Source organism: Lissotriton vulgaris, chromosome 4_1, assembly GCF_964263255.1.
Source record: "Lissotriton vulgaris chromosome 4_1, aLisVul1.2, whole genome shotgun sequence".
NCBI classification, from domain to species: domain Eukaryota; kingdom Metazoa; phylum Chordata; class Amphibia; order Caudata; family Salamandridae; genus Lissotriton; species Lissotriton vulgaris.
The window spans coordinates 1667810541-1667827589 of NC_141691.1; the positions used below are offsets into that span (position 1 = coordinate 1667810541).

General features: G+C 47.8%; 1 protein-coding gene across 1 annotated transcript in view; it reads right to left on the minus strand.

Moving 5' to 3' along the window:
- Positions 1 to 446: 446 nt before the first annotated feature.
- Positions 447 to 17049, minus strand: part of LOC147724387 (uncharacterized) — a 55500-nt gene continuing 38897 nt past the window's right edge. The window contains exon 3 of the mRNA XM_086918032.1: positions 447 to 1646. Coding sequence (XP_086774158.1) covers positions 447 to 1646 — 1200 coding nt within the window. The remainder of the gene's footprint in view (positions 1647 to 17049) is intronic.

The window sequence follows — 17049 nt, forward strand, 5'->3', positions numbered from 1 at the left end:
ACTGGGACACATAAATCAGCCCCCAGGGAGAGCCTAAGCTGACAATGTGGCTGCTGATTCAATGTCGCAGTCGAGCAGTTGACTATCTCTGTTTTCCCCTCGTTAAATTGTAGGGAATTTGCATTGAGCCAACCAGAAACCTGACACATGCATTCCTGGAATGTGTCCATAGACACTGCATGTTTCCCTTCAAGGGAAAACACCAATTGGGTGTCGTCAGCGTAATTGATCAGGTCGATCCCATAAGATTTTATAATGGGGATCAAAAGCCGCAAATATATGTTAAAAAGGATAGGGCTGATCGCCGAGCCCTGTGGCACTCCATGGTGAACCAGGGATTTAGGAGAAGCATACGGATTCATGGTCACTACCTGTCGACTACCTGACAGGTATGATTGTAGCCATGTCAGAGCTTTGCCCTTCACCCCCAGTTTCTCCAGTCAGCCTCATAAGACTGTGTGGCTTACCGTGTCGAATATGGCCGACATATCCAACAACACTAGTATTGATGAATTACCATTGTCGGCTCGCATTCGCAGTGTGTCCAGCATGGTAGCCAACGCAGTCTCTGTCTCATGGCCTGGGCTGAACCCAAACTGATCCTTATCCAGTAGGCGGTTATCTTTAAGATAGCTCAACAAAAATCTACTAACAGCCTTTTCCAGGATTTTTATAGGGTAGGGCAGGAGGGATATAGGCCTAAAATGAGCTGGGATAGTTGGGTCCAGTGAGGATTTCTTAAGTAGGGGAGTTACGGTTACCTGCTTCCATATCTCCGGCACTACTCCTTCCTCCAGTGACTGGCAACAGATCAGTGGCATCCAGGAAAATAGCTCTGGCCCATACTCCTTCCAGATCTTATGAGGAAGGGGGTCTAACGGGGAGCCAGAAGATACACTAAGAGCAAGGCTGTTAAAAAGCTCTTCTGTGAGAGGTTGAAAACTCTCAATAGATGATACTGCCCATGGTTCCTCCTCGACAGTCAAAAGGAGAGTGTCCTGACTGCTGGCTTTATACTGAACAAGTCCCCCCACGATTTTGGTAATCTTTTCTTCAAAGAAGATAGAGATTTCGTCACAGAGCTTTTGTGTTGCAACCACCATGTTGCTTGTGCAGTCCGGGTTGGAGAGGTCCCTTATAATATTAAAGAGAGTTTTTGTGCTGTTCGGTGATTGAAGTATAGAAGTGGCATAAAAAAGAGCTTTTGATTTGACGATGGCCCCTTTATATTTATTCTGCGCTATCTTTAGCAGTCTCTTATCTGACTCTAGATAGAGCCTTCGCCACTTCCTTTCTGCCTGTCTACACTGATTACGTAGTAATTTCAGCTCCTCACTGAACCAGAGGGCTGACGGTTTCCCTCTATTCCTTATCTTTTTCAGGGGGACAAGTTTATCAAGGGTATCAGTGATATAATTACAGTAGGCAAGATAATTCTGACCCACCGATTTACCCGGAGCAAAAGGTGTCTGATTGGTGAAGGTAGGATCCGTTTTATCTTTTGGTAGTTTAGACCAGTCTCTTCCCATTCGGTAGGTTGCAGGACAGGCATTTTTATTTACATGAGTGGATATAGTGATCTTAAAGTGGATTAGGGAGTGGTCAGTCCACCATTGGGGTAGTATGCCAGTCACCTCTGTCTCAGTCTGATTAGCAAACACAAGATCCAACACATGTCCACTTGAGTGGGTAGGTTTCGAAACCAGCTGATCAAGGCCGCAGTTCTCACATACATGTTGTAGGTCCTTCAGATGACTCCCTAGGGTGCCATTGTCCCATAGGTTAAAATCACCTAGGAGCAGCAGTCTGGAGTGGCTCAAGGCCAGGGCGGTGATAATGTCAAACAACGCCTGATACTGCGTATCTTGGCCTGGAGGCCTATTGGACCCCACTTCCCTCTTTCTGCACCTTTGTTGCTTCTTTCTGCACTTCTCTTGCCTCTTTCTGTACCTCTGACTTAGAGGTAGTTTTAATCCCCCTGCCCTATTATTTACAAGGTCCTTAGAGGGGAGGTCACGCAAATCACAGGGGTACCCCAACCCATAAAGTTCCCTAGTGTGTGTAGGTGTTTTCACTGTATTCTAAGTGTCTTTCAGCATAGCACTGGCTCGATGCCTGGTTAGTCAGAGTCAGTTACCACCAATACCAGTCAGCAAAATGTTGGAGTCACAGGATGACCGTGCAACAAGGCCTCTTTCTGCACCTCTGTTGGGCCTTTCTGCATATCTCTTGTTTCTTTCTGCACCTTTTTTCTTCTTTCTGGACTTCTGTTGCCTCTTTCTGCATTTCTCTTGCTTCTTTCTGCATCTTTCGTCCTCTTTCTGCGCATGTCCTATATCTGTAGGCTTAGTTAGAAATCAGCATTTAAAAAATCTTTGCAATTCACTGAAATAACCATAGGTTTTAGGGACGTTATAGTTAGAAATTAGCATTTAAGAAACCTTAGAAATTCACTGAAAAAAAACACAGGTTTCAGGGTTTTTATAGTTAGTTGGACATTTCACTCGTACAAAACCAGAGAAATTCCACAGTTATAGTTAGTTAGGCTAACTATAACACACGCCCCCACAATGCCCTGCTGATGACGTCACATATTACATCATTCATGACATGGTCCGTGACATCACTGATGACATCTCAAATGACATCCCTGATTACATCATCCATGATAATCTTATGCACCTTCTCACACCCTAATATAACCTTAAAATACAACTACCATTTTCAAAACCATACACACACCAATACCACTTACTACATACCCACTCACATATTTCTCTGCCTACACACATATACACTCATCCACCAATACAGTCACTCATACATGCAGTCACTCATCAATACAGCACTATCATATGCACTCATACACCTATACAGACACTCACACACTGCCACTCATCCATAGAATTACTCACACACCTAGTCAGTCATGCAAAGAATCAATCACACACCAATTCACTCACCTATACAGTTATACACACACCACCTCACTTATCCATACAGATAACGTACTTACTCGCTTATACAATCACTGATACAAGCACAAACTCATCCATACAGCCACTCTCACAATCACTCATTATCACATATAGTCATGTATATACTCCAACACTCACATATACTGTCTTTCACAAATGTAGTTATTCACACAAGTACCACTGAGACATCTATTCACTCACCAACACACCAATACACCCACTCACCCACCCATACAGTCCTTCACAAATGCAGCCTTGAACCCATACACCAAGTGAATCACCCACATACACATCTATGCACAGAGTCACACACTCCACACCCACACACACAGATACTCAGAAACCCATACAGATACTCAGACAACCAATTGATAACCCAGACACTCATCGATTCACTAACCCATGCAACCGCTTATATACCAACTACCAGACTGATATAGACATTCACACAGTTTAGTAACTAACCCATGCATTCAGTAAGACACGTTTAATCACTCACTCATACAGTCAGTTACACACCTATTAAATCATGCGCATTTGCGTAGGCTCCCGCGCATGTGCAGTTTCAAAAAGGCGCAATAGACCAGGAAGAGATGTCCTCGCGATAAGGAAAGTGTTTTAAATCTTATTTCAGGTTTTAATCTGTTTAATATGCGGGCGGGAGGCGGGCGGGCGGAGGGCAGGTGTCACGTAACGGAAATTTGCAGAGAGGCACAGAAATTGGTTCGATTTCCGTGCCTCTCCACGAATGTCCATTACGCGACTTTCACCCCCCCTACTATATATATATAAATAAAACATATTTTATCTTTACAGAAACACACTTGTACAACTCCTGGACACCTGGATGGTGTCATCAGTGATGTCATTTGAGATGCCATCAGTGATATTACTGACCATGTCATGAATGATTTAATATGTGACATCATCAGCCGTGCATTGCGGGGGCACGAGTTATAGTTAGCTCAACTAACTTTAACGGCCGAATTTCTCTGGTTTTGTACGAGTGAAATATCAAACCAATTATAGCGTTCCTGAAACCTGTGGTTTTTTCAGTGACTATATATATAAATATACATAAACATATATGCACTTGTAAATGTATTTGATAACAATTTGTTTGGAAAAACAAATGTGGATTAGATAATTTATTCATGCCTCCTTTACATTTCTCTTGATAATCTCACTAGGGTAACCAAGTAGCGTGCAGAACCTGGGGATAAATACGTTATATGAACAGTCTTTCTTCTGCCACATTAATACATTGTATTTTGTGTCCCCCATAGGTGGGACGATAAACAATGATATGCAAACGCACAACTCTGATATTTGAAACAAAAAGAAAATCAACTTGAAAAGACGTTAGTGTATTTGAAACGAATCATATATTTTCAAATAATGACATAACTGGACAAATATCAAAACATATACAACAAACATACGTGCTTATCTACAATCGTGACATATAAAAGGGGATAGACAGTGACTGTACAAATATCAACAATACAAACAAAAAAATCACAGTACATGTAACATAAATTTTTCCTTTTGGTATCGTTGTACAAAAAATATCACAAACCCTAGCCAGACCCCCTTAATTGTACAGGTCTGGTTGGGCACCAACGCTTAATATTGAACGTCGACGTTTCGACCCATATTACTGTGTGTGCATCAATGATATCACTGTAGGTTCCTCATCAGGACAATGGGACAGTTGTGTAAGCCTGTAGTAGAAGAAAAATAAGTATATTTAGAATGTAATGTGTGGTTAAAGTGTGAGGAAAGTGAAGCCATGATAGGGAGCTCACCTTCTAATGAGACTAAAGAGCTTCAACTCTGTTAGTAGCTTAACACCTGCACAGTCAATCACAGGATTGTGTACCATTGAGAGCCCTTCAGGCTAACCTTGACATCAAAAATGTGTCAGAGGTGAAGAAATCTTCCTCCTGGCACACATTAAAAGGACTAGTTTAGCTGTTTATTTGATATGAAAAGGTCCTGACTGAGAAGGGGGGGTGGAGAGCCAAGATACTACCTGAAGTGCCTCATATCTCTACAATCTGGTCGATATTGTCATGTTATTAACATTTATAACACCCACGGCTTCTCAAGAGTGCCCCCTGCACGACCGCCAAAAGAAGAGGAGCTGAGAGCCAATTGAGGATTAAATAAAACGCAGTTTTTGACAGTTTCCTGAAAATATTCAGTAAAATAGAAGTATCAGGGGCAAGCCTCCTCCTAAAAAATATGTAGCAAAAACACAATCATATGCAAAAAAAAATTTTTTTTTAATTAACGTGAAAAGCCCAACAGCCAGTGAAACAAGGGGGCTATGGTGTAATAACACTCTCCTTCGGCGACGCGCTTGGAGAAGGTGTCTATGCGGCTGTACTCTTCAAATATCAATTAGTCAAGATCCTTGCTATTGTCTTAGTTATACCTTCCAGTTAAAATCTTGGGCGCTGGGCAAGCAGGAGAAAAATATATAAATATTGGGAATAAAAAATATAATATGGCTTACTTGTCTATGGACTACTAATATCCATTGGCACGTGCGATAAAATGTTACCATCCGAAGCCCAAATATTTTTACAGCATATCTTCAGTTTCAACAAACCTTCAACGCCATTAATAATGCTACATACAACGCACAGTTATGGCTATTCTGTTGCCTGCGTCGAAAACATAGATGCTCGTCGTTTTTATTTTCAAGTCCTAAAACCGCCTTTAACTCCCTGCAAAAACACCTCGGGTCAAGGATCATAAACTTTGTTTGCGAGCCATGTTCATTATATTAAAGGCCACAGGGCATCTGTCAGTCGTACACTATTGATAAAAGTGTACCTGACACAAGTCTATTTCAACATTTCCCTTCCTGAATGCCAGGGCTGTTGTCACTCTGATGTTCCAATCTAAAATTAATGGTGCTGTCTGTCATACTTGCTGAGCAGCAGATAAAAATGACTTTGCACCTGTTTACGCCGGCTTTTTGTTCGCTAATACCGGTAAACCCGACTCGGCCTGGACCTCTTAGAGAACCGCTCTCTGCAAATCATTCCGCGTGACTTCCTCTACAAAAAGAAAGACCCAGACTGCAAAATCTTAAATCCCGAGAACGCCATTAACGTTGCTGTCATGTGTGACTATGAGATCAGCTGCGCGAACTGGAAATCCAGCTCCGCACTTCTTTATTCAGCGCACAACTGGAAGACGATGACAGGTAAACCCCGGGTGTAAATCAGGCAGTGACAACTGCAGCTCAGCATTAACTAAACGGTACCCAGCCGTACTCGGTAATTCCCTCCTTCAGTTGTGACTAAGCCCGATCAAGCTTTTGAAGCGATGTGAAGTTCTGAAATGTGCTGATGAGCGAATGCTGGAGTTAAGCGGCTGAGATGTTCACACATGGTACGACCCAGTCTACAGAGACCATTTTGTGACAGCAGCGCAGTTCGTTCACACCTAGTGGAAGTCTCATCGTGCTTGGCAAAAGGTAAAGGAACGTGCGGAAATCTATTTTGTTTCGGCAATGAAAGGTGAACATGCCCATGTTTTCCTCCGCCAAAACTTTGCAGTTGCTATTAGGGTGTTATTTAATCACGATCCTTGATGACACAAATAAGACGAGTATACTATTTTTCTTCCTTGTCATGTACTTTCATCCAACAAATAGGTTGGGTGAGATGGATCCATTCATGCCACGAGACTAGAGATTATATTACGCAGAAAAATAATTCATTCGTTTTCCAGAGAAAAGTAACAAACATATATTGACGCAAAACAAAAAAAAACGGTTAAAGTACATATCAACAAAATATGTCATGCCAGGCGCCCGCCAAGTCAAAAAAAATATCAAAAGAGGCCTAAATGTCAAGTTTGCATTGTAGACCTATAGAACAGTGTACACACAGAAAGTAAATTAATTGGTCCAGACCTAACTAAAAGGTTTCTCTCTCTGTACAGGTGTGTATAGGCCTAAACCGGCTCCATCACTAAACCAACATGTCTCAACTGTGCCGGTGCACATACGTGGTGTCCTTATATTCTTGGACAACCTGCAACGAAATGCAAATGCTGGTTCTGCCGTGTCTGGTTGGCCCACCACCACCTGACAGTTCCAATTGTATATCGAGATTTTCAGGCTTTGGGACTCCACCCACATATTTACTACAGGCATTTTAGTGGTTGCAAATAATAATAAACCAGAATTACTACTACTACTACTAATGATAATAATTATATATTTTAAATATTTTAATTAATACTAATAATGTTTTACTAGTATCACTACTATTAATACTACTTCTACTGCTACTGCTACTAATAATAATGATGATAGTAACACAAGTAACAATAACTATTGTTATTATTATGTTTCATAATATAGCTCTGTGTAATTTGTATGTACTGTAAATATCAGGTGTTAATAAGCTGATTTAGGTTTGAGAATCTAGTCATTTGTATACTCTAGCCCCAGGTTACACTGTCGTACATGTAACTTCAGGAAAGAGCTGTAAATAACACATGCCAATCACATTGTAAGACCGTGGGTATCATTTGGAGTGGATGTGGCTCCATCACTGTTAGACCTGACATCATTGGCTTGAGTCTCTCCTCCATTTTTTCTGTTTTGCCTCCACTGTTTTTCGATGTTTTGCTGGTATATGCTTTGGGCGCTGTGCCACGGCTGATCCGTGCCACAGCGCAAGTGCTCCCTACGTTAAATTGATGTATCTAATGTATCCATGTTTGGCTTATTTGGTTTACTGTCAGTCCCTAGTCTAGTGCACCAGGAGTGCCGGGGCTTGTAAATACAAATGCCGCTCGTGGGCTTGCAGCACGTGTTGTGCCACCCACAAGAGCGGCCTCGTAAAAGAATGTCTACGGGTCGGTCATTGCGAGACCCACGTGCAGCCTAGTGCTGTCACGCAGGCTGCGCAAGTATACCTACTTGCCAGCCCCTCAAACCTTCCCTTGACTTCATGTTAGTCACCCCTACGGTAGGCCCGCGGGCAGGGTGCATTGTAAGTATAAGGTAGGACACGCCTGACCAAGTTGGCATGTCCTAATAGTGAATTACCGCCATCTTCGATCTTCACTATTGAGAGGTAGCCTGCTCTCCGTTGGGTAGAATGGGCCGCCGGGATTATTAACGCTATGATCCTAGCTGGCTCGGGGAGCATGGTGCAATGTCGAGTTTGGTATCCCTGAACTCTGGGTTTAATTACGCATCCGTTGGTGTGGATGGGTTTTGGACTCTGGGTTCGAAAATAGCACTTTTAGAAAGTGTCTATTTTCTTGTCTAACCATATCTGGTTTCTGCTGGTCTTGCGTGTGTGTGACAGGAGCTGGGTGGCTCCACAGGTCTGGATGAGTCAGTGTGGGATGAGTGGGACATTTGCGTTGAGAGTAGGGGGAGAGTAGTTGCTGATAGCCTGCCCTGCCTGATACAATGCTGGCTCCACCTCCTGCCAAGCGGCTGATGGCTCTGTGCCTGCCATGGACGATCCTAGCCCCACCTCCTGCCAGGAGGCCAATAGCTCTGCTCCTGCCAGTGTCAATGCTGGCTCCACCTCCTGCTGGGCGTCTGAGGACTCAGCCCTGCTCAGTGAATAGGCCAGGTGCTACTGCCTGGCTCCACCCACAACAGACCCAGGATGTTGGGAAATCCCCGGCATGGACAAAGGGATCAAAGCCGGAAAGGGGTATAAGAGAAGGACCCCTGAACAAAGAATTTAGATCACTTCTGACAAGGAACCCTGTAACCAAGGACAAGAGGCCTGCTGATCTAAGGACTGCCTACCCCTTCTGCCAGTGTGCTGTTGTTGGGGGAATCCTGCAGTGCTTCTTTATTTTTGCCAAGGAACCAGGAGAGAGGAACTGTGTGTGTACTCTCACGCTTGCTAAGAAAATCTCCAAGGACTGGAAGAGTGCCAGTCTCCTGCTGAAGTCACAGGGCTAAAGGACTTCATCTGCTAAGGTGCTATTTGCTGGAATTGTGAATCCAGCACCTCTGAAAGAACCAGCAATCTCGACGCCGACGGACGTCGCCGAATCCAGCTCGACGCAGTGGGTAACGGCCCCAGTGTCCCGCTTCCTCGACGACCGGCCGCCGGGCCCGACCGACGCCAGCAGCAACGCCAGTGAGTGGGAGTACGGCTCTAGCTCCAAGGGACCTCGTGTCTGCACCGCTGCTGATCGCATCAACTGTGTGCCCTCTCGACGCCGTGAGCGCTGCTCACTCTGTGCAACCGCATCATCGACGACGCCTGCTGAGGCCTGATCGACACCGAAGACGCGACGCCGGATTGCTCGACGCCGCTGATCATCGTGTGCTTCATTTTCCAAAGGTACTGTGTTGTTGGGGGTCCGTGTGACTCCGGGGTCGACGTAGCGCTCCTCGCGGTCGACGCCGAACCTTTGGATTAACTTTGCCTCGACGTCGTGTAGCCCCCGTGTGGGTTACCCTGTTGCTAAGAACTGTATTGCCAAGAAGAAGATTTGCTTTGATACGAAAGACTTTGTGCTAAAGAAGAACCTACCTTTGAACTATCCCTTTTTCCTTCCCAGAGTATTTATTACGATTGTGTACAGTTGTGTCGTTATTTGGTCTTGTGCTAAGCCTTATATAAAAATACTTATTTTTATAATACTACTGTGTCGTGTCCATTTGTAGTGTATTCACTGTATTACTGTATGTGGTCATAATTGCTTAACACACAGCCTCTGAGATAAGCCTGTCTGCTCTGCCAAGCTACCAAGGGGGTGAGCAGGGGTTATCGAAGGGTGTGATCCCCTTGCCCTGACTAGAAAAGGTGTGTCCCTATTTGTCAGAAGTGTATACCTCTGCCAACTAGAGACAGCCGGTTCTAACATTGGATGCAGCGGTGAGGATTTGGACCTTGCATTTATGACCCATGTACAGTGATTAGTGTGCGCTACATAGTGAAAGCAGACCATAACGCAGTCACAATCTAACTTGGAAGGATCCTATTTTTGGTTCTCCGCTTTTCTGAAGCTTGATTTTTTGAACACTGTCAGTTTTGACCATGAGTGACAACGGAGTCACTACCCCTGTTGTTGTTGTGGAGGAGTTTGATAAGGAGAAGATGAAGACATACGAGAAGAAGCAGCTGCAATACTTTTGCAAGCAGTTTAAAGTTCCTACCAAAGGCCTCTCCAGGAAGCCAGAGTATTTCAAAGCTTTGGAGGCCTGGTTGGAGTCCAGAGATCCCTCTGATGCGGTGGTGGTACCCACAGAGGAAGGGGATGAGGAGGTGCCAGTGAATGGGCCTGTGTCCTCTCCCGGAAGCAGTGTTTCCTCCAAAGGTCTTTCCCCTGAAGAAAGAGAAGAAAGGGCGAAGGAGCGTGCATACAACATGGAAATGGCAAGGCTAAAGATAAATGGGCAGTTGGAGTTAGAAAATGCAAGAGGTAGAAGAGAAGCTGATTTGGAGATCAAAAAGCTAGAGTTTGAAAGAGAAAAGTTAGCTTTGGAGCGTGAAACCAGGTTGAGGGAGCTGGATATTCAAGCTAAAAATTTAGAATTGAATCCCTCTGGTGGCAGCATTCCATCTGGGCCTGCAGAAAGTAAGTTTTACTTTCCCAAAGATGTGATAAAGGATTATCATAGAAACGAAGATATTGGTCAGTGGTTTAAGGCATATGAGCTAGCATTGTTGGCCCACCAGGTCCCTGAGAAGAATTGGGGAGCGGGGTTGTGGGGTCGCTTTGTGAATGAGGGAAGAGATACCTTGTTAGACATGCCTGTTGCGGATAGGATGTCGTATGCTCATATGAAGGATGCTTTAATGTTGCGGTATGGCCTAACCCCCGAGAAGTACAGACAAGCTTTTAGAGAATGTAAGAAGTTGCCTGGTACGACGTGGGTTGAATATGTGTCTTATTTTTGCAGAGCCATGGATGGTTGGGTAAAGGGCAGCAAAGTGGAAAGTTATGAAGCTCTTTATGATTTGTTTGCTTGGGAGCATTTGTCTAATAACTGTTTTCCAGAGCTGCGCCAGCACCTGATTGATAGCAAGATATCTAACCCTAGAAAACTTGCTGAGGAGGCGGACCGCTGGGTCAGTACCAGGGTCCACAAGGGTCCAGTGGGAGACTCAGCCAAAGGTGGGCAGGGTCCCCAGCAGAAGAGTGGGGGGGACAAGGGTAAACAGAAGGAGTCTCAGAAAGGGCCCCAAAGTAATCCCCAAGGGAACCAAGGGAAAGGTTCCCAGCCTCCCCCTGAGAAGAAGCCAGGGGCCCCGATGGGTAAACCTGTTCATAGGGGCCCCCTAACCTGCTACGGTTGTGGGCAGGTGGGACACCGGTTTTATGACCCCCAGTGTCCCAAAAAGGATTCGAATGCACCGCCGCGTGCACCCCCCGTCAGTTGGCGAGTGTAGCCTTGGGAGGGGAGGAGATGGTTGTCCATGGTGGGAGGGGTCCCGCAGAGATGTCCCTGGTCTCGCTAGGAGACATGCAAATGGTCCCTCCACCCCCTCTGCCTAGTAACACTAGTAAATATAGGCAGTGGGTGACCATTAATGGCCATAGAGTGGAAGCTCTCAGAGACACCGGAGCGAGTGTGACAGCTGTCAAGTGTCACTTGGTGTCCAAAGAGCAGGTGGTTCCCCACGCATTCTACCCCGTGATAGCTGCCGACAACTCCCAGAAACAGTGTGAGGTAGCTCAGGTTTCCTTTGAATGGGGGGGAGTTTCAGGTACTCTTCAGGTTGCTGTGAGGCCCGTCATGCCTGTCGATTGTCTCCTGGGCAATGATTTAGAAGACTCCCCTTGGGCTAAGGTGGAGCGAGAGGCGCACTTGAAAATGTTGGGTGTGCCAGAGTGGGTGTGTGCACCCACTCGTTCGATGACAGCGAGTAAGGGTGTTGATGGGGTCCCGGAGCCTGAAAGTACGGCCCAGGACCCAGCTGTGAAGAGAAGAGGCAGGAGGCGCGGGAAACCGGCCCCCGTAGTCCAGGAGGAGGTAGACCCTGAGGGAGATGCCCTGGAGCCCACAGGGGAACAAATTGCCGAACTGGGAGACCTGCCCGAGCTGACCCATTGGCAGCAGGATGGTGGTCCCTCCAGGGAGGAATTCTGTGCGGAACAGAAAGTGTGCCCTTCTCTTGTGGGCATGAGGCAGCAGGCCTCAGCCCAATCCTCAGGTGATCAGTCAGGGTCACATTTTGTGTACTGGGAGAACGACCTCCTGTATAGCGAGCGTAAGGCTGCTGAGCCTGGGTCATCCCGTGTGCTGGTGGTACCCCAGCGCTTCAGAGCCTTCCTACTGGGGTTGGCTCATGACGTTCCGTTAGCTGGACATCTGGGGCAGGACAAGACCTATGACAGGCTTGTCACCCATTTTTATTGGCCTCAGATGCGTAGGGATGTAGACATCCATTGCAAGACTTGTCGCACTTGCCAGGCAAGTGGGAAAAGCGGAAGGAAGCAGAAGGCTCCCCTCCAACCTTTTCCAGTGGTCAGTACCCCCTTTGACCAGGTGGGTATTGACATTGTTGGGCCCCTGGACCCCAAGACAGCCCTGGGCAACAGGTTCATCCTGGTCTTGGTGGACCATGCCACACGGTACCCGGAAGCCATCCCTCTCAGAACAGTGACGGCCCCCGTGGTGGGACGGGCACTGATGGGTGTTTTCTCCCGGATGGGGTTCCCCAGAGAGGTGGTGTCAGACCGGGGCACCAACTTCATTTCGAACTATATGAAGTCTCTGTTGAAGGAGTGTGGGGTAACCTACAAGTTCACCACTCCTTACCACCCTCAAGGAAATGGGCTGGTTGAGAGATTCAACCGGACCCTGAAAGGCATGATCATGGGTCTTGAAGAACCAATGAGGCGGAAATGGGACGTCCTCTTGCCATGCCTGTTGTTTGCTTACCGTGAGGTGCCGCAGAAGTCTCTAGGGTTCAGTCCCTTTGAGCTCTTATACGGTCACCCGGTAAGAGGGCCTTTGAGTCTGGTCAAGGAAGGCTGGGAGCAATCTCCCAGGAAACCTCCCCAGGATGTATACAGTTACATGCTGGCCTTTCGGAACCAGACTCGGCGCTTCAGAGAACTTGCTCAGGCAAATCTGGAGGCCAGCCAGGAGGAGATGAAGCGATGGTACGACCGGAATGCCACTCTGGTAGAGCTTCAGCCTGGTCAGGAAGTGTGGGTCATGTCCCCTGTGGAACCTTGTGCGCTCAAGGACAGGTGGACTGGACCGTTTAAGGTTGTGGAGAGGAAGAGCGATGTCACCTACTTGGTGGACTTGAAATCTCCCAGGAACCCCTTGCGGGTCCTGCATGTCAACCGTTTGAAGCCCCACTTAGAGAGGTCCGAAGTGGGCATGCTCCTAGCTACAGATGCTGGAATGGAGGAGGAGAGTGAGCCTCTTCCTGACCTCCTGTGTGCTAAAGAGCAAGACGGGTCAGTGGATGGTGTGGTCCTCTCTGACACACTGACCCTTGAGCAGAAACAGGATTGTCGCCACCTGTTGGGACAATTCCCGGATCTGTTTTCCTTGGTTCCGGGTGTCACTCATTGGTGTGTCCATGACGTTGACACCGGAGACAGCCCTCCTGTGAAGCACAAGGCTTACAGGGTGACTGACAAGGTCAGAGCGTACATTAAGGAGGAGGTCTCCAAAATGTTCGCGTTAGGGGTGATTGAGTCCTCAAGCAGTCCTTGGGCCAGCCCAGTGGTCTTGGTCCCGAAGGCTGCAGCGCCTGGTGCTTCACCAGAACTCCGGTTCTGCGTGGATTACCGAGGACTCAATTCGGTCACGAAGACTGACGCGCACCCCATCCCCAGAGCTGATGAGCTCATCGATCGGTTGGGGGCTGCCCGGTACCTTAGTACGTTTGATCTGACGTCTGGGTACTGGCAGATCGCCTTAACCGATGGGGCAAAGGAGAGGTCAGCATTCTCCACACCAGATGGGCTATACCAGTTCCGGGTGATGCCCTTTGGGATGAAGAATGCCCCTGCCACCTTCCAGAGGTTGGTCAACCAGGTCTTGGCTGGACTGGAGGATTTCAGTGCCACCTACCTGGACGACATCGCAGTGTTCAGCGCCAGCTGGGAGGAACACTTGCGCCACCTCCAGGAAGTGTTGTTGGCCCTGCGCGGAGCAGGCCTCACAATCAAAGCCAGTAAGTGCCAGATTGGGCAGGGTTCGGTGGTGTACTTGGGGCACCAAGTAGGGAGCGGTAAGGTTGCCCCCCTGCAACCCAAGATTGATACCATCCTGGCTTGGGCGCCGCCCAAAACCCAAACTCAGGTGAGAGCCTTCTTAGGACTCACGGGTTACTACAGGAGGTTTTTCAAGGATTACGGCAACATTGTGCACCCCTTGACTTCGCTGACTTCCAGGAAGCAGCCACGAAACGTGATCTGGACTGATGCCTGTCAAACGGCCTTTGACACCCTGAAAACTGCAATGTGCACAGCACCTATACTCCAGGCACGCGACTTTTCAAAAGAATTTATTGTCCAGACGGACGCTTCAGAGCATGGCGTGGGGGCTGTTCTAGCTCAGGTGAATGAAGAGGGCCGAGACTTGCCTGTAGCCTTCATCAGTCGGAGGTTACTTCCCTGGGAAACAAGGTGGAGTGCGATAGAAAGAGAAGCATTTGCTGTGGTCTGGGCGCTGAAGAAGCTAAGACCCTACCTGTTTGGGACTCACTTCCGGGTTCAGACAGACCACAGGCCCCTCAGATGGTTGATGCAGATGAGGGGTGAGAATCCGAAACTGTTGAGGTGGTCCATTTCCCTACAGGGGATGGACTTTACGGTGGAACACCGCCCTGGTACAGATCACGCCAATGCTGATGGTCTGTCCAGATTTGTCCGCCTTAGTGATGAGGACTCCCTAGGTCAAGGGTAGTTCTCCCCACATTTCAGCTGGAGGGGACACGTGTTAGACCTGACATCATTGGCTTGAGTCTCTCCTCCATTTTTTCTGTTTTGCCTCCACTGTTTTTCGATGTTTTGCTGGTATATGCTTTGGGCGCTGTGCCACGGCTGATCCGTGCCACAGCGCAAGTGCTCCCTACGTTAAATTGATGTATCTAATGTATCCATGTTTGGCTTATTTGGTTTACTGTCAGTCCCTAGTCTAGTGCACCAGGAGTGCCGGGGCTTGTAAATACAAATGCCGCTCGTGGGCTTGCAGCACGTGTTGTGCCACCCACAAGAGCGGCCTCGTAAAAGAATGTCTACGGGTCGGTCATTGCGAGACCCACATGCAGCCTAGTGCTGTCATGCAGGCTGCGCAAGTATACCTACTTGCCAGCCCCTCAAACCTTCCCTTGACTTCATGTTAGTCACCCCTACGGTAGGCCCGCGGGCAGGGTGCATTGTAAGTATAAGGTAGGACACGCCTGACCAAGTTGGCATGTCCTAATAGTGAATTACCGCCATCTTCGATCTTCACTATTGAGAGGTAGCCTGCTCTCCGTTGGGTAGAATGGGCCGCCGGGATTATTAACGCTATGATCCTAGCTGGCTCGGGGAGCATGGTGCAATGTCGAGTTTGGTATCCCTGAACTCTGGGTTTAATTACGCATCCGTTGGTGTGGATGGGTTTTGGACTCTGGGTTCGAAAATAGCACTTTTAGAAAGTGTCTATTTTCTTGTCTAACCATATCTGGTTTCTGCTGGTCTTGCATGTGTGTGACAGGAGCTGGGTGGCTCCACAGGTCTGGATGAGTCAGTGTGGGATGAGTGGGACATTTGCGTTGAGAGTAGGAGGAGAGTAGTTGCTGATAGCCTGCCCTGCCTGATACAATGCTGGCTCCACCTCCTGCCAAGCGGCTGATGGCTCTGTGCCTGCCATGGACGATCCTAGCCCCACCTCCTGCCAGGAGGCCGATAGCTCTGCTCCTGCCAGTGTCAATGCTGGCTCCACCTCCTGCTGGGCGTCTGAGGACCCAGCCCTGCTCAGTGAATAGGCCAGGTGCTACTGCCTGGCTCCACCCACAACAGACCCAGGATGTTGGGAAATCCCCGGCATGGACAAAGGGATCAAAGCCGGAAAGGGGTATAAGAGAAGGACCCCTGAACCAAGAATTTAGATCACTTCTGACAAGGAACCCTGTAACCAAGGACAAGAGACCTGCTGATCTAAGGACTGCCTACCCCTTCTGCCAGTGTGCTGTTGTTGGGGGAATCCTGCAGTGCTTCTTTATTTTTGCAAAGGAACCAGGAGAGAGGAACTGTGTGTGTACTCTCACGCTTGCTAAGAAAATCTCCAAGGACTGGAAGAGTGCCAGTCTCCTGCTGAAGTCACACGGCTAAAGGACTTCATCTGCTAAGGTGCTATTTGCTGGAATTGTGAATCCAGCACCTCTGAAAGAACCAGCAATCTCGACGCCGACGGACGTCGCCGAATCCAGCTCGACGCAGTGGGTAACGGCCCCAGTGTCCCGCTTCCTCGACGACCGGCCGCCGGGCCCGACCAACGCCAGCAGCAACGCCAGTGAGTGGGAGTACGGCTCTAGCTCCAAGGGACCTCGTGTCTGCACCGCTGCTGATCGCATCAACTGTGTGCCCTCTCGACGCCGTGAGCGCTGCTCACTCTGTGCAACCGCATCATCGACGACGCCTGCTGAGGCCTGATCGACACCGAAGACGCGACGCCGGATTACTCAACGCCGCTGATCATCGTGTGCTTCATTTTCCAAAGGTACTGTGTTGTTGGGGGTCCGTGTGACTCCGGGCTCGACGTAGCGCTCCTCGCGGTCGACGCCGAACCTTTGGATTAACTTTGCCTCGACGTCGTGTAGCCCCCGTGTGGGTTACCCTGTTGCTAAGAACTGTATTGCCAAGAAGAAGATTTGCTTTGATACGAAAGACTTTGTGCTAAAGAAGAACCTACCTTTGAACTATCCCTTTTTCCTTCCCAGAGTATTTATTACGATTGTGTACAGTTGTGTCGTTATTTGGTCTTGTGCTAAGCCTTATGTAAAAATACTTATTTTTATAATACTACTGTGTTGTGTCCATTTGTAGTGTATTCACTGTATTACTGTATGTGGTCATAATTGCTTAACACACAGCCTCTGAG